Here is a 23,166-nt window from a genome sequence, read left to right as displayed (position 1 = left end):
GTGTACTAGTTTTGTAAAAAGCAGAGGATTGACAACTTTTGTGTCAAACTCCTTTTTTCCACAAAATTAGCAGAGGTGGCTAGAGACTGTTAAAATGAGAATGGAAGACAATGACAAAGCTCCAGTATGTGTAGTAAGGGGCTGTTAGACTGCAATGGAAACCCTGTTTTGGTGTTTGAGGCTGTTTGTAGAAGGTTTCTGTCCTGTTGAGGAGGGAGCACAGCATGAGTCAGTGTTCCTGGATTCTGTTGCTAGCTCTGTTACTGATTTGCTATGTGACCTTGGGCAGACAATTAACTCGCTGTGCTTCAGTTGCGTCATCTGTTAAATGAATATAAGTCTTGTCTCTGTCACAAAGATATTGTGAGTCTTAATTGTTTATGAAGTGTTTTTAGACTGACACAGCATTACAGAAGTGAAGAATGCTATTAGTCAATGCAGTATTAAACATAGGCTTACATGTTTGTTTATTGTTAGCATAAACAAGGAGGAGTGGTCATCGGGAATGTCAGCTTCTGCAAGAAGAGAAGCTGATTTTTGCAGAAAATGTAGTGAATGCTTTGTGGGGAAAATATGTGATCTAATACAGAATGTAAAGCTACTTCTTAGTTACCAAAACTTGTCCTTTCTGGTGGGAATGACAAAACATTATTGTGGGAGATCAGGGCATTGTGTTAAAAAAGAAAAGCTATAAAGCTATATTTTTTTTAACCAGTTCTGCTTAAAGGGTGGAATAGTAAATATACTTCTACTATTTTTAATACACTTTTTGTCTTGAGTGTGTGAGTTACATGCTTTTCAAGACATTATTTGGCATATTGTACCTTGTATGAAAGCTGAAAAGACTCCAGAACTAGAAGTAAAATAAACTCTGGTTCTTTGGGGTGTGTGTGGTGTGTTTGTATGTGTATAGATACATATGCAATACTGGCCATTACTTAAATCGAAAAGAAAAAATTAAGTGTTCTCTTTCTTGGTTTAGCTCTCTGTTTAAATAACCAGGTGTTACCAAACTAAAATTGTACAGAAAGTTGATATGTCTGTTTGCAGTCTCATATCAGATGATGTTTTAAAAATAATTTTGATATACAGGGATTCATGGTGTTCTTTCTAGACTTTCCTAACCACAAATCTATGGAAATCTCTCCTTTTATTTCTGTGCTTTGGAAATTCTTCTATGCAGCACCTAGAATAAGTGCTGTGATGGAAAATCTGGCCTGTCAGCTTGCTTAAAGATACATGTGCGAGTGACTTCTACACATTACTGTCAGTTTAATCTTATCAGGTATTAAAAAAACTCTGTATGTCTGAGTATAGGAGGAGAGAAGTCTAATAAAACTTTGCTTCAACCTCTGTATGCAGTGAAAACTGACACATTCCACTCTCAGACAATGATCTTTGCTGTTTGCAAGTGAACGTTCAAAAACTCTCCAGAGGGCTAGCCAGATATAGCTAGGCAATCCCCACATTTAAAGTGGTCTCGATTGCTGTTACATCGTGAGTCTTCACACTTGAATAATTTTGAATTTATACCTGCTGTATCTATTACTGGCTAAGATTTTCTTTCTACTGTTCTTGTGAATGTTATGTCTGAGAACCTGAAACCAATGTATTTTTCTATCCTTTTCAAATGGAGTGGTGGGTTGTTAGGGTGGTGCCAGTATTGCACCCTGCCGTGATTGGTTCTAGTGACACTAACATTTTCCTGTTTTATTTCTGCTTCAGTAGAAAGTAGTATATGCTATCAGAGTGGCTGTGTCTTAGCGATATACATAATTAAGGCATTCCAAAGATTAGTTTTTGTTATCTTTCCTGTTAATCCTGATCTGCCTAAGATCTGACAGACTAGAAGTGAAAAGAATTAATTGCTCTGAAGGCTGTCCAGTCTTTCCTTAATAATGAAAATCTGGGGAAATAGGTGCTGTCCCATCTTTCTGCCAGTTAGAGGCAATCAAGAACTCTAAATAAGAGTATTTTTTATGATTATTGCAAAAAAGAAAAGCAGTTGCTTGTCATTTACGTAACCTTGCTTGGGCTGAATTTAATCAGCAGAAAACATCTGGAACTGATTCCCCTTCGATTTGGAATGTCCAGTAATCTGCTGTGTACATACAGCTAGTGCACCTTTAGCATTAAAAGACTTGGCTAAACAATCTTTTGCAATGTTGTTATCTTTTGGAAAGAAAAGAGGAAGCAAGAGTAATTTCCTAATGAGCAAACATTTGCAATGCTTTGTATAGGTTGCATTGTACATTGATTTTGTGCAGCTGTTGTATGAAATCTATTGATCAGAGTTAATAAATTTCTAAGTGAGTAACACTGCTTATTTGAATTGATTAAAATTGGGCCAAATTCTGAACTCTTTAGCATTGCTTGACTTGTTACTTTTTTTGCTAGAGTGCAGTGTTGAATTATGAGCAAACTTGGAGGATGTAAAAAGCTGCTGCCTATGGTCTTACAAGTGGTGTTCCTTAAAATTCTTAGTCTTTCTTGTAGGACTAGGGTGTTGGACTTCCACAGTAAGCTATTGATAACTGCTTTTCACATGACTTTTCTGTTAAATAAAACTAAAGAAATCACTGAATTGGATAGTAATAATGGACAAAATGCTAACCATTGTTAAAAATCCACTCAGTGGGAGATATGTGGAAAAATCACTAATGTGTTTAAGCAATGTTTCACGCGGACAATGCATTCCTTTACAAGGGAAACTGGAAAAACTGGAATGTATACTCTTTTTCAATATATTGAACAATCCTGTTCACTTGTGGAAGAACACTTAAATTAACCTCTTTAGAAACTTTAATGGAGTAAACGTATCTCTGGGAAAACCTCTTCCTTAGTATTATCCTGCAGAGAAATTTGCACTGACTATCCTAGCTGACTTAGCAATAATTTCTATGGGAATTCCTCTGGGGGTAAGGCTCACAGAATTAGGGGGAATGGGTGATGAAATGCTTCGGACGTCCTTTCCTCTCTGCTTTGCACTTCTGTTAGGGAGTTGTTTTGCTTTATTGACATTAGCATGGAAGGAAAGACTCCTATATGGCACCCTACTGCCTTGTATTATGAAAAAATACAGATGCAATCGGTGCTACCCAATACAGCAGAAAAGTACCCACCCTGGAAATGTATAACACCACAGGTTTTTTTATTATGTATTTTAATAATGTATTTTTTTATTAAGCATCTTCCAGCAGTGGCAATCCACCATTAAGGAAAAAAACCTCCTGGGGTTTCTTCTCTTTCATTTTTACTATGGTCTGTAGCATGGGGTCTCACCAACAGGAGCATTGTGTGTAGTTGGCATGGACTTAAACTCCTCTGTAAAAGGAGAATAATATATTTTTCATCTTTGAGGTGAATTACGGGGAGAGCATCTGTAACACAATTATGATAACTAATTCCAGGAATTCTGGCTTGCTCACAATCTGGTCCTGAATCTGCTTCATGGGTACATAAACTGTGACTGCTCTGACCCTTTGGATCCATTTGTATTCCTTTAGGTATTATATTATGCTGAGTTCTCAGAACTTGATTCCAGTTGTCAAAAAAATTTCTTAAGCAGCATAATGCCAGTATTTGTTGACAGTGGCTTTTTCATTCTGTTTTTAATGGGGTGAATCGGACCATGGCAATGGGATAGTCTAGACCTCGTTGTATTAACTCAATTAAGTTCCATTTCAGGTCAGATTGACCTGAGTCTATCCTAGATTAGTTTGTGCTGAGTGAGGTATCATGAAGTAAGTATGTGTCAGAAGCCCTAGATAGAAGTCTACAAGTTTCTCTTGCTGTTTATTTGAAGGGTTTAGATTGGCTACTGTTTCTATAACCTTGTAAAATAAAGAGATTGCACTAGATCTTGGTGTACAGGGGGAGGGGCAGCAGCTTAAGGTTTACAGGGATGAATTTAGACAGCCTGAGCAGAAGGTATATGTGCAATAGTATGTGGAGACTTGCCTTAGAGTAATAAAATACTTCTTAACACTGATATTTTTCCTTTTCTTGCTGGAGAAATGGTATCTCTGGAAGTTCTGCAGTTGCACTGTTTTTAATAAGGTAAAATCACTTTCATAAATCAGTAGGCCTATTCACATGTCATATGAATGACACCAGTTTTAGATGATAGAGATTTACTCGGATAAGATGACGATGGCAGTTTTTATGGGGAATTGGTTTGCCTGGTAAAGATCCTCAATTTACATTATTTGCTGTCTTCTGCTTCAGTCTTCTTAAAAGGGTAAAGATGTTTTTGCTAGATAAATAAACGCATATAGTATATGCCAAACTCAGACATGCTCTGCTTGGAGTGGAAACAGTCTTGAGGACAGAAATGCTTTTTGAACCTCTCTTTACAAACAGAGAGCAAGGCAATTTAAGTTGGTGTCCATAAAATCTGCATCAGTAGCAATTTCTAAAAAAAAAAAAAAAAAACCACCAAAAATCCACCAAAAATTAATTTTAACAAGTTTGCTGTTTAATAGTTTAAAGCATTGAATTCAGAGTAAGGCTTAAGGAGATCTCTGATGCTCTCTTCTACCTCCATCTCTGTATCTTCCCTCTCCAACGTGGGATGTATGTTAGTGTTCTCCTTTCATAGGATGCAATCACACATCTACAGTCTTTTCTCTTCCTTCCTACATTTAGATGCTGCTGTGACTGGATCATGTAATTCTTTTCTATGTGAGGTGGAATTGCCAGAGAGATTTTTTTTTCAATGTTTATCTTGTTAGCTTCTCTGCCAGCCATCTGAAGAAACTATGCTGCATGGAGATAGAATGTCTTAGCCTTGCACATCCTCCCTTGTGTAGTGCAAATGTGTCCCACCTCAAATGATGAAAATGTAGCTTTTTTTCCAAGAAACTCTCTCCAAAGAAATTGATGACTTAGCCATGAAAAAATGAAGGAATTGTTGTAGAAAGATTCTCTTAAAATTCAGTGATCTCATCTAAACAGTTGCTTTTGCAACTGAACAACTACTCCAGGGTAAATAAGGGTGTTGAGTTTGTCTCCATGCTGCCAGCTTTCACTTAACCTGTGTTAAACTGCAAGTAATAGAGTATGTTGTGCTAGCTGCCTATCTATAAGGACCTCAGAATGGAACAGGAGAGTGCTAAGGTTTTAGCTGTGAATCTCTTGTAGTATTGGATGAGAGTGATTACATCTTGGCATAACACAAGCAGGTCCTTGTCAAGTAAGTACCTCTTTGCCATGATAGCAAATATCATCATTATAATAACGTTTACAAAGCCAGAAGTGGTCAGTACTTTGAACCAAGCAGCAAGATCTTCCCTTCACTTGTGACTTCAACCTAATTTAAAACTGTTTGAGATGAAAAAAGAACTGTGTCCAAATCTGGATAAGAGAACACTAAAGCATTTATAGCTTGAAAGCCAACTTGTAAGGCATGGATTTTTTGGAACATTTGGGACAGGTTCCCCCACAGAAGAACATAATCAATGCTCAGAGCAAGGAAGTAATGTCACAAGAGCCTCATTGAAAAGGAAAGGGTGGGGTGGTGTGTGTGTGTGTGTGATGGGGAACAAGGTGTTATTTTTCCCTGCTGGTCTGAAAGCAAATCTCCAAAAGCTTTGTGTACTACAGACCAGTAGCCTTTATGATGCTAAGAGTCCACATGGCAGTGTAAATATTGGGTCTTAATGCTTTAGGATTGTAATAAGTATTTACCTTTATCCTCTAAAAAGAAGAAATTTGCCTGTTGGGCTATGCCTTTCTTACTTCCAGAGTCTGTAATATGTTCCTATAAAGGTTTATTGGAATGATATTCACTCTACTTACAACCTTGTAAAGGTAGGGTATGACATGGCGTGATTAGTGTCATTTTTTTTTTTCCCCATAGCAACATTAATAATCCTTGAGGCCAGTGAATGAATTTTCCATTCACTGTGCAAGTGCACATTCAGATCTGTACTATAATCAGTGTAAACAAATTGTGATGTATTCTGAACTACACGTGAACAAATTTAATGGGTGAGATGACCTGTCAAGAATTCTTGGGTACCACCTCAGACTTGGAAAGTTCCACAGCTGCAGAACACCAGAAGTTCTCTGTGAAGTTAGCACTATATATTTGCCCTGTTCTTGTGCATCTGCTCTTCACCTCTGTTGGAGACAAGGCAGTGCATAATACAGTTTGTCCTGATTTGCTGTTATCTGATATTAGGAAAATCCAGCTGGTTTTTCTGTTTCAGCAGTTGTTCAAAAGTGGAAACCATTCCAGGATGGTATGTATATGTTGGCTTTTGAATGACCATAGAATCCTGCTACCCCTCCACGTATACTTACAAGAAAGATATAATTAGTAATTTATTTTGTCCAGATTTAATGGATGAAGCAAAGTGATTATAATTTCAAACCATTCCTGAATCAACACTTGAGGAGTCTTAAATAGTCTTTATGTAGACTGTATCTGGTTTGCCGAAGGTAAAGGTAGAGGCAGAATTACCTGTTCTATTCTAACCTAGTCTCTGAATGAAATAGAAGTTGTTTTGGAACAAAGTCCCTTTACTTGTCTTCAAAACCCAGTCTTGCTATGGCAAGGAGCTAGTACCCATGCTCAGATAATTGACTCAAGTCAGGTGTGCTTTTGGCTCTATCCACTGGACACAGTAATAGTAATATGGTGCTTTCTTCAGAGGTCCTTCTTGGCACTCAGGCAGCAGCAAAGGCTTGTGAAATCTATTGTGAGGAAAATCAAGCTCAAGTAATTTAGGGAGAACCCCTCAAGGTATTGATGAAACTGTCAAATGTTTGCATTACTTCAAAAGGAGACAGTACTCCATAGCTGTCTAAAACATCTTACAAAACAGTGTTGCTGATGGAAAGTTTTGCCAGGGCTGATTGATTTTTTTGTTTTTTCCCTACAAGAGAAACTCAGTCTTGAGCAATGTTTTTAATTTCAGCTATAAATGCGTGTGTTAGTTTACTTAACAATCAACATAACTTTCTGTGAGTTCTTACAAGCTGAAGAAATTTACCCAAGGGCTCTAACAAAGTTATTCTAGAAACAATTTTATTTCAGTTATTATAAGATCCTAGCATGTTTTAAGACCAAAGATAGAAGCTGGGAAATGCTGTTTGGATCCTTCAACTGAATTAAGACACTGAGTGATATCTGAATCTTTCATGCTACAGAAAAGTTAAAATAATGCTCTGCAAGGGAAGTCTAGTTTGCCTGCTAACAAATAGCAGAACTTCTTCACTCAGTAGCACAAAGACCACCATCCTAATCATGTTTGCTGTTTCTGTCCTTTTGACAATATATCTGAAAGTTAGTCATGTTTAGAAAACAAATTACACTTGCTTTTTTTTTTTCAGTTAAAAGAAAAATAATTGTTTGGAAATCAAGACAGTATCATGGAAGTCTGGGTTTTTTGTTGCCCCCTGTTGCCTCTGTTAGTTATACATCTGTAGCTGAGCGTATACAAAAATGTTTATTCTAAATCATGAGATAATGGCACTAAGAGCTGAGCTATGTCGCTTTCACACATAGAAAAGATGAATTTGTGTCTCATTCCTCAGTAACGTGGCTTAATAAAGCGCAGATGGAACAAAAGTCTTGTAATGGGACTGATAGGGTAAAAAAGTATATATCTGCTGTGATTTGTATAGTATCTACTTTCTCTGAAGATGCTGATCGTAGTCAAGTCACTCAAATTCAGCATTCATACAGATTTCTGGGATCGTCAGAAACTACAGCCAGTTCATAATGTACTGACCTTTGTATTTGGCTGTCTGTGCGCTAGCAGTGATTTTTCTCAGTTTATGCTTTTCAGGCCTTCATTGCACATCTCTTCAAGAGGAGCACACTATGCTCTATGGAGATGCATTTTATGGGGGGAGAGGGTCAGTCAAACTGGGAAGTGCACGATGTGCTTAATTAGAGTAAGCTTTCTTCATCCTCTTGCACACAGGTCCTTTAGTGAAAGGAAAGGTGAGACATTAAGTGGAGCTGTGTGTCTAGTTACATCTGTCAGTGTGGTTGTTGCCATCACTGATTTTTTTTTTTTCCTAAGCAAAAATCATGGCCTGCTGCCAGAGGATAATCAAGGTCACTCTGAGCCTCAGGAGCTACAGGACACATTCAAATGTGTTTCCACAATATCATCAGAAATGAAAGATTTTAGGCCTCTAGCAGAGGGACTGTCAACTCAGAGTTGTATCTCTGTTATAAACATCACTGTTGCCTTGTCGTGTAAACTTTTTTGTTGCTATTGGGAGTGTAGAATACTAACTATGCTAACTTTCTAAAGATAGTAATTTGAGTCTCAAAAAATTGAATTCAAGTTGTGTTTTATTTGTAGAAGCAAAAGCTTAGCAACTTCTTTGCAATAAAAGTAAGTTTAAGAGAAGCTTAAAAATATTTTCAATATTTCCTAATGAAAAGTCTGCATGAGCAGAGAAAGCAGGAATGTAGTAGTATTAGTGAATGCATATACTGGTTGAGCTCTGAAGTAATAGTTGAAGACTCCATTAACTTAATTTTAAATAAAAAGCAATCAGTGGATTTGCAGCATTTCTAGGAAGATAACTTATGGGGGGGGGGGGTGTGTGTGTGTGCTTATAAGGTGTTACAGTTCAAATTCTATCATCTGAAGACCCAACAGAAAAAATACAATATTGGGTACACCTAACAATGGCAGTTTTTAAATTCTTAGATAGATGAACCTCACACTTTTATGCAGAATACTGCCTACCTAAAATATCTTCACATTCAACATTTCACAAAGAAGTATTTAGAACAAATGCATTTGAAATAGGAAGCGAGCACTCCCATAAAGTTTCTTTTCATCTGGAATGTACAGGATAACTGCTGGAGCTTTAGACAGGAATAGTTTTCATTTAGTGCAGTCAATAGCTACAGATTATTTTGCTGAACTTGCTTTGAGTTTTAGGACAAATGGCAAATATTTCCTCTAGTATCAAGATTTACTTCAATTTACAGCATTTTTCTGGTTGGGACATAATAAGCAGATTGGTAACAATGTATGTCTTGAGTTCATACTTAACTGCTAGTCAATGGGAAATAATTGTACAAAGATTCAATTGTGTCATGCAAAGAAATTTATTTGACCAGCAAATAATTGTAGCATATTTCACTATAATTACAATAACTGGGTTTTGTATTCTTCTGAGTCAAAACATTGACAACAATTCAGAAGATGTTTCTAATTTTACTGTCACTGCAATTTATGTACTTTGACCATTAACAGTCATGAAAAATAAAAATGTTTTCAGACTGGTTTATTTTCTCTAATAGCCACACTAAAACTGTACTTCCTTTTTAAAATAAACATTTTTATTATAATGGCAGCTCTGAATCCTATAATGGAAAGTAACCCTCCATATTTATATTACATGATACATTCCCTGTGTTTAATTCTAAGTGTTTGTATGTGTTAAGTTCTATCCTTGCAGAGCTAACAAGCTGCCAAATTAAATTTCACTGGCTATTAATTGTTTCATTTTAAGGTCAAGTTCTTGTCCTTTAAAAAAATAAAAAAGGCAAGCAGTGAAGAAGGATTGCTTTCAAAGCTATTTTTCTTTTCTGTTTTTTTTTCTTGACTGTTCTTATTGTATGTTTTGCTCTTCTGAATACTGAACTAACAGTCAAGTATTGCTAGCCCTAAAAAGCCAAATGCATTAATATTGGTCATTTGAATTTAGTCTTGGAGAGTTGACCTCTGAACACATTCACAAGGTGTAGGTGGTATCTCCAACTCAGAAAATGTGTTCAAAATACACATGCAAGAATCATCAGATAAGAAATAGAATGAAGGTTCAGTTTTACTTAAGAGAAAAAGAAGATATTTTTGAAGTTGAAATAAGTAAAAAAAAAAAAAATTGCTATAGAATACTGAGAAACATTGTTTTAATGTCATTTGAATACAAATTGTCTTGTTAGATGTTTTTCCAAAGGTGTCCAGTTCATATTCCTCCTGAATCAGCTGTGGCAGCATCTCCTGCACATTAGGCTGAAAAGTAGCTTATTGATGACAATAGATGTCAGCAATTTATTCTGCGCTGTTTCAGGCACCGAGTGTTAATGACAAACAAACTGCTGCAGCAGAATTGGAGTTACTCTGCAGAAAGTAGCAGATTTGCTCAATTATTGATATGTTTAATGCAAGACTATGTAGTATTAAGCCAGCAAACCTGTGAAGAAAAGAAACAGGAGAGGAAGGTTATGGAAGGATTTCTTGTTGATTATGAAGTTGGCATAATAAACATGTTCAAATATGTTCCAGGACAGATTTTTGCGAGATGTTTGAGTAGATGAGGTACCTGCTCTCATCACATAAAGGATAACCTCAGTGTCTGAGAAGTCTTAGATAGGATAGGTAGGTAGGTGCTTTGCTTTGCGCAAATGTTCTTTTTCCTGTTGATGTCACTTCCTGCTTTTTTCCTGCTGACGTAATTCTTCTACTACTGCCATGTGCCACAGTTAATAGCTGAACTGTATCTGCTGTGCAATTCCCTCTGTGGGTTTCTCTGAATATTCCTCTTCCCCAGCTAACCAGGAAAATCTGTTTTCCAACCTTGTTGCCAGACCTTATCCCTTATTGCCATCCATATCAACTGCATACATGTCACTGAGTTTGGAAGCCTGCTTTTTGTGTTTAGGAGAAATAGCTTGCATAAGAAGGCATTACATTTTTCAGGAACAGAGCTCAAGAGAGAAGATATCTTAAAACAAAGATGTCAATGTTCACTTCTATATGCACGTAGAAACCTGGCTAACTACCTGAGATACACATCTATAGACCCTGTATCTTAAAAGAAGGGAGACTTCTATGCATGATTCAGGCTGAAAATGAGAAACCCCTCTAGGGTTCAGTTTCTGGCTGCCTGTTTCTCTGCCTTCCTTGTCTTTGGGGTCTTCTAGTCTGTTTGGCTCAGTAAGATGGATGAAAAAAGTCCATAGAAGTAAACTTTGCAACAAATAGTGGTTCTAAGTTATGCACATGCTGTTATGCACACACATGGAAAAAGCTATCTTGTTTGCACAGTTGTATGCAGTCCTGAAATATGGTGTCCTTTTTTCCTGTGAAAGGCAAGAGGTCAGAAGTAAGCATCCAGGCAGTTGGACCACATACCTAGCCATGAAGTAAATATTCATATTAGTCTAACATGCAGTATGACTAAATGATGATAGCAGAATGACTACAGCTTACTCACAGCTAGCAGCATTTAGCACAGTTTAAAAAAAAAAAAAGTCACATCTGACACTTTTTTTTTTTTTTTTTGGAACAAGTTTTAGCTTGCTATTCTGACAAGGAACTAAAAACCATTTCCTCTAGCTTTCTATTGTGGCTCATTCCCCTGAGGAAAACTGAAAACAAATCCTGGGTATAATACAACCAGAAATGTAAAAGTTAAAATGCTAGATTAGTAGCTTTTCTTTGTCATTTAGCTCCATGTTTTCATTAATGCTTTTATCACCTCACAATCAATAGACCTTTAAAAATAATTTGCTCAGATTAAATTGGCCAAGGAAAATCCTGTCTTAACTTAATGCTTTTGAAAGGAACTGAACTAAGTGCAATGGAAATCATAGCTTGCTATCTGAACAGATAGTGAGTGGCACCAACACTGCATGCTTCTCTACTATGTTCCATTAATCTCCAGTTCTCTTCTGGCAGGTCATATCTGTCTATGAGTAGGTACTTACAACTCTTTGTGCAATTGGTCCCTGGCCACTTTTCTGAATCTATCAACAAACCTGCTTGTCAGTTAATGCCAAACATTACGCAGGTTCAGTGGTATGGATGTTTGCTTGCTCTACAAATTATTTTGTACAAAATATTCTGCTAAATGTTCTAAGCTAATATGTTTGATTTAAGGAAAGATGTTGATTTGGTGCTGGATGTATTTTTTAAGTAGATCTATAACTATGGTACTGTAGAAAATTTTTGGTGGTTTTTTTGTGAATGTGTTGCATCCTTCTTGTTTGCTAGGTCTTACAAAGATGTTCAGGCAGTTGAGTAGGTAACAGTTTCTTCTTATATATTCAAAAGTATGTTTCCTTGTTTTCTCTTTACGTGTTTTCCAGTAATACATGCCTTTTGTGATTTTGAATTTTGTGTTGGTATTCATTTACATTTCCATGCTGTCCTGATAGATGTAAAGAGTGGTTGTGGTTCCATGGGGTGTAAGTCAGTATGTAATTTGTCCTGCAGGCTTATCTAAACAAAAGAATGTACAACAAATAAAGTCAGCATTAGTGCATTTTGAGTGCTGATTGTTACAAATCAGATACACAGGAAACCAGATGTTGAAGTTTATCTAAAACACTTGCAGCCAAACATGTAACTAAGTACAGCAGCAATAGTGCATGACGCTTTAGAATATACTTAGCAATATGTTTGCAGCACAACAATTTTTTTCTTGTTCCTCAATTCCCTTTTTCACATGCTCTTTTGTTTCTATTCTGCTAGCAAACTACTGTTTAATTCATTTTGGTCTTATTCTGCAGGTCTTCTGGGAGCAAAATCAAATTCAGAGAGAATGTACAAGAATTGCAGTATCAGCTATGTCTCTAATGACAATAAATTTAGATGCCTAAAATTAGGTACATAAAGTGGCTTGACTTTTAAAACTGTACTGGGCACTTGTAGCTCTTAGAGTTTTGTATGGGACTATATGAGTATTTAGCATTTGCTGATGGCTTGCATTTGAATACCTATTAAGGATTTAAAATCCCATCTTCAGAAGCTCAGATTTTTAACACTTTTCCAAAAAATGAAAATAAAAATAGCTTTTGTATCTAGTATACTCCGACACTTTAGTTCCACAGTAGTAATGAAGAAAAGCTCTCATAACTCATGAAGAAGTTATTCAGTCTATGCTAATGATATGTTTTGCCAATTCTGTATTCTTCCAGTATGACTGCTCAAATAAGCTAGAATACCATTTGTCTGCTGAGATGAATAATAATAGTAAGTTGAAAAGGTTTTGAAAGGCTGGCTGGTGATCAGGTGTCAGACACTTACAGGTGCTTTGGCTTTCATAAGCCATTGTTTCCTTTTTTCCTGAGGAAAGTAAGGATTTGAAAGTGCATCGGTCTAGGCCTCAGAGTGCCATGACTCTCTATACAGCTTCAAAAACAATGAATTTTGAGCAGTGGGGTGATATCAGTTCCTGCCACAAGAAAGACAACAAGTAATAATGCTGTGATCTCACATGTAGTTCCTCCCTGTTGGTAAAATAAGCATAGCCATCTGAGTTTTCTGTCAAGGTGCAGCCTTACATATAAAAATAAAAAAATTATGCTTACTTCATAGATGTTACATTGAGTAGTAGAGGAGGGGTGTTATAAGAGAGTGTTTTAACAACTTCTCATCTGAGAGTGACTAAAAGACAGTGGCACTGACAGAATAGATTGGAATTTACTTGGTCTCAAGCTTGTTTTTTAGAGTTGTCTGTTTTAAAACCAACCAACCAAACAAGCAAAAGACCCAAACAGAAAAGCCCCTACCCTTACTTTCATCTAGTAGAGGAGACTTTATCCTAATCAGCATTCTTTATATGTTAACCTTTTTACTGCTTTGAACACTGCTTTAGTTTCTTACCTTTTATGTCCCATCTGAACTTTCTCCAGCCCTATGTTTTTACATGCAGCTCTACAGCTTTCCTGGTCATCTTCATCTGCTCTGTGAGCTCTCCCCTGTCACCAGTTACTTGGCATTGTCTTCACAATAGTCTATTGCTTAACAATTTGAGGAATAAATATTTGCTGGACGAGTACCCTTTTATGTTAAACTGACACAAATTTACCATCCATTTCTATCCATGTAACTGTGTTTTCCCAGTTTAATTTGCCAGATATCTCCTTTCATTCAAGTTATTTGGTGTTTGTATTCCTAGGAATAGCAACTTCAGGTACTGTTCTATATAACATAAGCAGCCACTGCAATTCTCTGGAGACTTTTGTATAATAGACTGTGTGGGAACAGTATGGATTATCTTTACATTTGTGTTTGGGATTTTTTGGTGAATATGGAAAAAACTAACTAACAGTTAGTTTACACTATATATATATATAATACTGTTATAACAGTAAGTTGGCATTATTTGCAATAGAGGAGACCTACTTTTTTCACCTTTATCTGAGAAGAGAATAGTGCAAAGTCTTCCTGGCTATGTTGTCCTGGTATTGGTATGCATTGCCTATTTGAGGATGACAATGGTGATGGAACCCATTTGCAAGCATATTTTCTACTGCAATTGTAAATTGGGAGTTCACTTTTCCCCACACTACAAAAACAAGTTAGTGTAATATAGATAAGAAATCTAAAGTTAAAGCTAGGCAGCATTACAAAAATACCTCTAGGTTAGGTTTTGATGTGTTTATTATATATTCTTACCATTTTAGAAACGGACACTGAACGAAAAAATAGAAGTATACTAAACTTAGCTTTCCTTTTGCTGTTTCATTTAATGAGTTGATCTGTTCCATGGATTCCTAGGTGTGTGGTATTCACTGCTATGTGTTGTACTGTGGTAGATACTATTCTGTATTTTCAACTTGCTGCTTCCAACTTTTGATGTCAGAAAATATATAATATTTTATAACTAAATAGGTACAGCTTCGTGTTATGAGTAGTAGGATGTGGAAAGAAAGGATGGTTTCTCTTCTTTCCCCTTCATATTTCTTTGTGTCCCCTCCTTGCTACTCTGCAACAACAAAAATTAAGCATTAATTGCCATAAATTCAGTTTGGAAAAGGAAAGCTTATTAAAATAAATATTGAGAGGGAAGATATAGTTCTTCTGGCTTGAGCTGCAGCTGTTAAAAACTTAAGATATGTGGTAGCTGGGCATTACAGCTTTGAGTTTTATTTCTGGAAAGTATTGCTGCCATGTGTTGAATGTATTTTAATGCTCCACATTTCCTCAAAATGAAAGCATTATCATGAATTATTAATAATTACTTTATTGCTCAGAAGCTTATGACTTCTTGACATTGAAAAATTTTTTTGTTCCTTTTTGTGTGGGTTTTGGAAATTTTTGATTTATGGCTGTACATTGCTGTGTAAAGGAGTTTTGGAAGTTCACTGCTTGTGACTCTGACAGTCACCTCAAGGACAGAAAATATTTAGAACAGAGGACATGTTACTTGCATTTACCATTGATGCTAATGTTGGGACATGTGGACCAGAAAAAATTATTAATGGATTAATATTTTAAAGTAGGAACACCCAGAATAAACGGCTGATAAAAGCATAAGGAGATTTTAGTATTTAATAGGTTTTATTTTTCAAGTTATAAGGATAAAACTGGTATTCTTTTGTGATGGATTAATATGCTACAAAACATGAACCTGAACTGACTTTGAATTGAGTCAAGTGGCTCTGAGAGGAGTAGGGAATTATCACCACCCAAATATTATGAGCCTCAGAGCTGTGATTTCTGCGTTAACTTGATATTTAAGAGCAGTGCTTCTAGGAGAAGCTCTTCTTTCTCTTAATACTTACATAAGCTAGAAAGAAACCTCTTTCTTATCATGACAAATGCATTGCAGTAATTGTAGTATCTTTGCTATAAAGAAGGCAAACCCCCGTGAATTAACTAGGTCCTTCTGTTGCCATTTCAGCAGTCCATTGTGTAGTAGGAACTGATAGGAATATGATTTATGCTATGGCTCTTCCAGTAGTAAGCTCTGTTCTTTTATGCTTTTTAATGTTTAGCTTGAAATGTAGTCCAGCCAATGTGATGCTATAGACTTAGCTTGAGATTTTAACACCTTGGTTTTCTAGGAGGCAAAATTTCTCATTTGTTGTGGGATGTTTTCCTTCTTACTCATCACAGTGTATGCAAATGATGCTACTTAGTCTTTTACATGTTTTGTTTGACACAATTTTAGTGATTTCTTCCCCCTGCAAACATTTATTTTTCCCTCCCTTGAATTTGTGTCATCCTGTGTATTTTCCACATTAGACTCTGCCAGCTCATAAGTGAATGTGCTTTCAAGAACGGTCAGAGTTAAGATAGGTAGGGAGCTTTCTTAGAAACTTAAAATTACTAGTAGTTATGAAAAAAACCCTGCTATTTCAGATCACAGCAATTTAAGCTAGATGTACTTAATAGCTTTTGGACAAAATGTGAGAAAAATATTGAAAAGGTCTTAAAGCACAAATTGTTTATGAATGCTGATTCAGCTAAACTCAGAAAGGCAGGTACATGTGTACTTCACGTTTATGGTGGAAGTCAGCCCTATATTTGATGAAAAAGAGTTTTGAGGATAGAGCTTTTTAAAACATTTATTTGTCAGTTGCAGAGCTGCACTTTGGTTTTTGCAGTCTCTGAGTGAACTCCTTCATTTGTTGGCCTTCATATGTCTTCCCAATACGTAATGAAATCTGCAGCTTTCTTACCCTTGAAACAAGCTGAGCTACATACAGCTTTGTATGTGTCATGGTTCCCCTGCTGAGCTGACTGCATTCAAACACCTGAGGCTGGAGCCTTTTCCCTGGACCATGGAAGAATTTTTGAACACTGGTGAATATAGTGACCAAATAGAATATTTGAAACAAAAGTACTGTTTATATGTTAATAGCAATAACATTTTTCTAAAGGGTTTTAGAGGAATTGAAGTATACCTATCAAATAGTATTAACTGAGGAAATAAAAGTCAGATTGTTTCTATCATCATGCTCACATTGACATTGTGGGTATGGTGAATTTCTGCCTACAGGGAGGTTGGCCTGAAGAAGGCAATCCTTTCTTGCAAGAGGTTCCTGTGTATTTGAGCCGTGTATATATATACGCACATATATATTTTTGTATGGCACGTGTTATAAGCATCAGCTTCACAGATTCTGACAAAAAAGGAAGCCATATCTCATTAGAACGATTTACCTACTGCACAATATCTTAAGCAAGGCAAAGAGCTTGTATATGTTGTTTCTCTAAATTATTATGACTTCTTTAAATTATTTGTGCAGTGAAAACACGTTTAGAAGGGAATACCCAAGAAATGTCGCGGGCCCACAGCTTTACTGATGACATTGACCTTATATCAGAAGAGTCGCCACTGCCAGCTGTATCCGACGTGGCACAGTAAGTGGAACAACAACTTTTAATAATTGATAATCTGAATACTCATTAGTGGTAAGGGGGACTTATCACTGAATAAAAGAATTATTCTTTGGCTGGCTGCACTTGAAGTGATTATGAGTTTGATGTTATTTAACTGTATGTGAACATTTCTAGAAAATGCAAGTTTAGCTTTAAGTTTAATGAAAGCAGTCAGACACTTGGAAAGAGAAGCGTTGCTCTGTGATGGGTGTCTTGCAGAGTTGTTGTCTTTGTTGTTTTACTTTTAAAGGCAGCTGACGCAGTTCCTGAAATTGAGTTTTACAGGTAGGTTTATACTTTGTAGAATTCTGAATCAGAGTTCTAAAGGACTCCTAATATGAATAACTTATGAATTGATTGCAAACATAAATGGTCATTTATAGATACAGCCTGAAAATAGAAAGGCTACACTGTATGATATTTTGATAAAGTATGCACACTTGTAAGGAAACAATGTTCCAAAAATATGAAAGTAAAATCAGGAGATGCTGAAGGTGCCTGGATTGACCAGGACAGAAAATCCCCATTATTGATGAGTTCGCTGCAGTTGTGAATGATCTTTTCTGTTGTTTGCATTTGGTTTAGGAAATGTCTATTTATTGAAATAAGCAATAGTATCTTTATGCAGGACCACCTCCATGTTGTGTTTTGACATGACCTTGAGTAACCTTCATGCTTTTGTCCAATAACATACAGTTCAAGTGTTGGGGATGGGGATTCTGGAGTAAATTTCAAATGCAAAGCAGAGCGTTAAAGCATACAGCAAGGCCTGGATAGGCCAGAGCATCCAGGTATCATACTGAGGTTTTATCTCACATGCAGAAACTGATACAAACAATGCTGATGAATAGAATGCTTGAGTTAGCAGTGATATATGACCTAAAAGTATGGTATAGCTGACACAAGCTCATGAAGGTGTAACTAGCTGTTTAGACATTACGTTAATGGTGGTGAAAAACTCACCTGAGTTCGTGTTTGCAAGAGAAAAAAATGCAACTGTCATTGGAAAAACCCTTTAGTGAATATCTAAGATTGAAAAGAAAAAAATTGTTGCTTACCTTCAGATAGGGAAAAACATATACAGTGGTTTTCAGGATGAATTTGAAAGCAACGTGATTCCAATCTATAGTGTTGATTGCTTTTAATATGTGTTATTTCACATCATATGGTTACTTTCTGCCTAAGTAACTCTGACAGATAGATGTAGTAGACACATAGCAACTATACTATGCTTTTATACAAGATACCCTGGTGCTTCTATTTCCCCACATGCTAACTTTTGGACCTTTGAAATCAGAGAACTATAAATTGTTCCATTCAAATTGGTCTCTTTTTTTTAATTTGCACAGTGCAAGCACAGGATTTTACATTTGCAAAGAAACCATTCTAATCTTATTTCTACTACTTAGTGCATGAAAAATGGTGTTATTTTATGTTATTCTGCACAGTGTACCTTGCAAACTGTACCTGCTTTTCTAGCTCATGTTAGAGCTGATATGCATTTCTCATGTGGAAAGTAAGTAAAGGAATAATAGAAAGCTAACCAAATGTACAAATGAAAAACATTTAAAATACAGAGAGTATTTGAAGTAATATGCTACATGATTTCAAGCCACATTAAGAGGAATTAATAGTATATGAATGTCAGGAACCTATAAACAGAATGATATTGCAACTGTTTTTTGCTAAATTAAGGATTATTAAACTCTAAGACTTATAAGACTCTAAGTTATAAAGGCACTATGCAAAAGCAAAGACAAAACACCATTTCATATAGTTTTACACTTCTAAAGTCAAGCATGCCAGTTTCCACCTTTATCACTGATAATCTCATTTTGTATGTGTGTAATTTTCTTCAGTAGGATGCATTCATTTAAGAGTTGTTCCAATTCCTGAGTAGAAATATCTCATTATTCTAATTGTGAACTTTGAACAAGCACAGAACATGATGTATTTATGGATCTTGGATTTAAACTGCCATTTTTAATGCAAACAGTAAGATATTAACACTGTATTTGCCTGATATGCATGTCTTCTACATGAATATTGGATATACTTAGCATGATTATTTGTCTTGTGTTTTAGCAGAAATATATGCAGGTAAGTCTTCATGTCTGTAATACTTGTTTTGGTGTGTGAGCTTTCCAAAACAGCATGGCTTTTGCTTTCTACTTAGTAGTGTATTCCCTACACTATTGTGCCTTGGAATTTGTAATGGGATTCACCCCCACACACCCCCGTTAAAAGTTCCATTTTTATTTTGCTTGTTCACCTGGCGAGAAAAAAGTTATTCTGTTTGTTCACATATGTTATTTCATGCTCTGGAGTTACGTACCACTTAGATCCCAGTGAAATCTCCCCTTGATTTGGAGTGAACTATGTGATGGGAAGTGGGTTTATCTTATTTGGAAATAACACATTTGATAACTAGTGCAACAAATCTTCCTCCTAGAGTAAAAATGCAGTCAATGAATTAGACAAAAATTATTCCAAGAGTAGAATTTAGCCAAAGGTGTGTGTGTATATGCAATCAACCCTTGCAGTTTACAAAGTGAAAACATGGCTTTCACATAACGGTTAATGGCAGTATGCTATGATGGTGACAGTTTCACATGGCACGCTTCTTTGTCAAGCTGCCAAAAGGCAAAGTTTTCCTTGCCTTCAACAAGTGTTAGGAGTTACAAAATCAATCACACAGTGTACCTTTATTCCAAAGCAAATAACTGGTCATTTTCTAAACTTTGCAAGATGTTGGTTATTAAACATGAAATATCAGGTCTACAACTGCAATGTTTTGAGGGTTTTTTTTCTGTAATATGAATAGTTGATTCTTCTGAAATTCTGCTACACATATGACAGGAGACATTCTCTGGTGACAGGAACCTTTACTTTTGGCTATAATGTCCTCAAATCTCCCTTCATTGTGTGGGAAGGCAGATATTGTCCCAGGGGAACAAAGTTCCTATCCTTGAGCCATGGTACCTTGGACGATCATCTGTTGCATCAATCTGCATGTGCGTTAGTCTCGCTGTAACAAAAGTGGTTGTTCATCAAAACCTACCAGGCTAGTTGGAAGCTGGTGATGCTACCATTTAAGAATGTTTCTTGAGTGAAAGCAAACCAGTGAGTTGCACCACTGCTCAGGTTTCAGTGGTTAATAGATCCAATATTGGACTTCTGATGTTAGTGATCCACGCAAGTTTGGAGAAGGGTAAGCCATCCTGGTAGAAGGTGGAAGGTGTCAATAAAACCAAAACCAAACAGCAAGTTTGCAAATTGAGCTTAACATACCTTTCTGTAGATAGTGTTAGGATGATGCTTGTTTCCAGTTATCTGGGGAAAAAATGTAGAAAAACTCAATGTTCTGAGTTAGGGAACAAAAGCATCTTGTTCAGTATATATTGCCATGGTTGTATGAAGTTCTTGCTGAGTATCTCTGACCCAGGCTCTGAGGGTTAAAAATCACATGGTGTTGCTGACCTGAGTGGAGCTATGTTGTTTTATACTGGCTGCTTCTGAGGTGCCTGAAGTTGAATAAGAATGATGTTGTTAGAGATGAATCAAATCTGACAGAAATAAATATGCTAATTTAAATCAGTTGATGAGTAGTTCTGTTTTTAACAATAAATGGTTAGACTATTTAATTGTCTGATGTATTTATCCACCCAATTATTCAAGTTCCTTGCTAAACAGTCAGAAGATGACTCCATCAGTGTTTAGAGAGACTGCAAAATAATGTTTGGTTTGTGCTTTGAAACTAGAAGAAAACCTGGCGATTGTTTGTCTCTTTACAGCACATTTGCTTAAGTCCTTAGGGTTATTCTGTGTATAGTGGTAACTATCTAAATCAAGCTAAACATTAGGGAAGGTCGAAATCTTGAGAAAGTTACTTCTAGAGCTGGAAACTTCATTTTTATCACTTTGCTCTTTCTTGCTTACTGTAGCACTTTCTTTGTATCACCTCAATGTTTTGGTGGAATATGTAAAATCAAACAATTTGAAGATGGACCCATCATTCAACTTGGTTCAACATGGTGCATAGTGCCATGTCTTTCTCTATGATGTTATGTCTTGAAGCCCCTCTTTTTAATTTCCTGCTGTATGCACACAGATGTTCTGACAGAAAAAGGGAGCATCTGGTATAGAATTAGGCCTGCTTGTAAAAATAATACTTGGCAAATTCCTGCATCTCTATAACAGGTTATTTACTACTGAAAGAGGCAAGAGATGCTTCTCAAAATGGCACTGATTAAGCAAGCGGCAGTCTGTGATTTTTGTTTGTTTTTTTCTTTTAAAATCTTGTTTCCTGTCCATTATTGGCAGGACTATTTTATCTGTCTGATGCAGCCTATCATGCATATCACAAGGTCTTTGAGCAAAAGAGCTGATGCTATTGAGGTCTGTAAAATGACTAAGCTGTAAGCTTGCTAATTCTTCAACTGTGTCTGTAAGCAACAAAAATGCAAATAAAACCTCTCGTAAGTGTGTATGAATTTGGTGAGTGACAAAAGGAAGAAAGGAAGAGAAATACACATCAGAATGAGAGCAGGGACAAGCCTGAGTGGATTTTTGCTCCTTCTTCCTAGTCAGAATATTTAAGGCTGGCCACTCCTAATGACAGTTCAAACCAGAAATTACAGTTGTGCTTTACCTGTGCTGAGTGGCACAGCCTTTGGAGATGGGTATGGGGCTTGATTGACAAACAAAGATGTGAACGTTCTTGAATATGTCCGAAGGAGGGCAACAAAGCTAGTGAAAGGGCTGAAAGGCATGTCCTATAAGGTGTGGCTAAGGAATTTGGGCTTGGTTAGTTTGGAGAAAAGGAGGCTGAGGGGTTGCCTCATTGCTCTCTACAGCTTCCTGCGCAGGGGGAGTGGGGAGGGAGGTGCTGATCTCCCCTCCCTGGGATCCAGTGACAAGGTGCATGGGAATGGTTCAAAGCTGTGTCAGGGAAGGTTTAACCCAAGCATAAGGGAACAGTTCTTTACCAAGAGAGCGGTCAAACATTGGAACAGGCTTCCTAGAGAAGTGGTAGATGCCACAAAGCTTGTCAGTGTTTAAGAGGCATTTGGATAATGCCCTTAACGTACTTTAACTTCTGGTCAGCCCTGAGGTGCTCAGGCAGTTGGACCAAATGATCATTGTAGGTCCCTTCCAGCTGAAGTAGTTTATTCAACTACAAGTCCTGTAGACCTTCACTAACATACTCTTGCAGTATCAAAACCCACTCTTGAGGAAGAAGAGTAAACAAAGAGTGTTGTTCCTATGTTGAATTGTGCAAATGGTGTTTGCCCTTTTCTGGATTCTCCCTAGCTGCACTGGAGCTTTGCAAGAGTAAAGGAGACCACTGAACACAGCCTTAATTTATTTTTTTTTTAATCTCCAGTTGGTCCTACTGTTGTCGTCAAAATCTGCATGACAATCCTTGGCCATGAAAGTATTTTCTTCATATATACCAGAACTGACCTTCCAGCAGGAAAGAGAAAGTTGGCCAACAGACTGTATTGAAAGACTATACCAACCTGGTCTCAGATAGCACAGTCTCAGGAAAAATACACACAGCACCAGCTTTTGAGGCAGACATCCTGTTTTTGTTTTTCAGAGTTCTGTGGTTTAAAGCTGTGGTGTTTAAAGCTCTTTACACTGTAAGGAAAAGCAAAAGTTAGAAATTCTGTATGTCAGCATGGTTAAACAACTGTGGTTGAGTATGCGTTTTGTAGCTCGCTAAGGTCACGTAAAGGTAAATGTCAGTTGGTCTCCTAGCAGAAAGTAGTGTAATGCTGCAGTTCAGCAGTCATCACATCGGTTCTCTTGGGAGGAAACCTTTAGAAGGTGAGATCCACATACAATGACCATCGTCAGTTGTAATTGCCATCAGCTGAACAGCTGTAGTAATAACTCTTCAGCTGGAACAGGCTGCCAGGGAAGTGATAGCTACACCTGTTCCCCACGGGAAAGTGGGGTCTTAATTACTTTTCATGGGTTGATAGTGAGACCAACAGTTGTTCTTCTTTCTGAGGCCCTGTCTATAACAGAGTCAAATCATGTTAAGGAATTGGGGGCTTAA

At 36.8% G+C, this 23,166-nt stretch overlaps 1 protein-coding gene across 1 annotated transcript in view; it reads left to right on the top strand.

Moving 5' to 3' along the window:
* Positions 1-23,166, top strand: part of LOC101911269 (potassium voltage-gated channel subfamily KQT member 1-like) — a 510,981-nt gene that overhangs the window by 80,271 nt on the left and 407,544 nt on the right. The window contains exons 11-12 of the mRNA XM_055809352.1: positions 16,967-17,081; positions 19,185-19,199. Coding sequence (XP_055665327.1) covers positions 16,967-17,081; positions 19,185-19,199 — 130 coding nt within the window. The remainder of the gene's footprint in view (positions 1-16,966; positions 17,082-19,184; positions 19,200-23,166) is intronic.

This window comes from Falco peregrinus, chromosome 6 (assembly GCF_023634155.1).
Source record: "Falco peregrinus isolate bFalPer1 chromosome 6, bFalPer1.pri, whole genome shotgun sequence".
Classification (NCBI taxonomy): domain Eukaryota; kingdom Metazoa; phylum Chordata; class Aves; order Falconiformes; family Falconidae; genus Falco; species Falco peregrinus.
The sequence above is the reverse complement of the archived record's forward strand: the minus strand, read 5'-3'. Positions and strand labels throughout refer to the sequence as shown.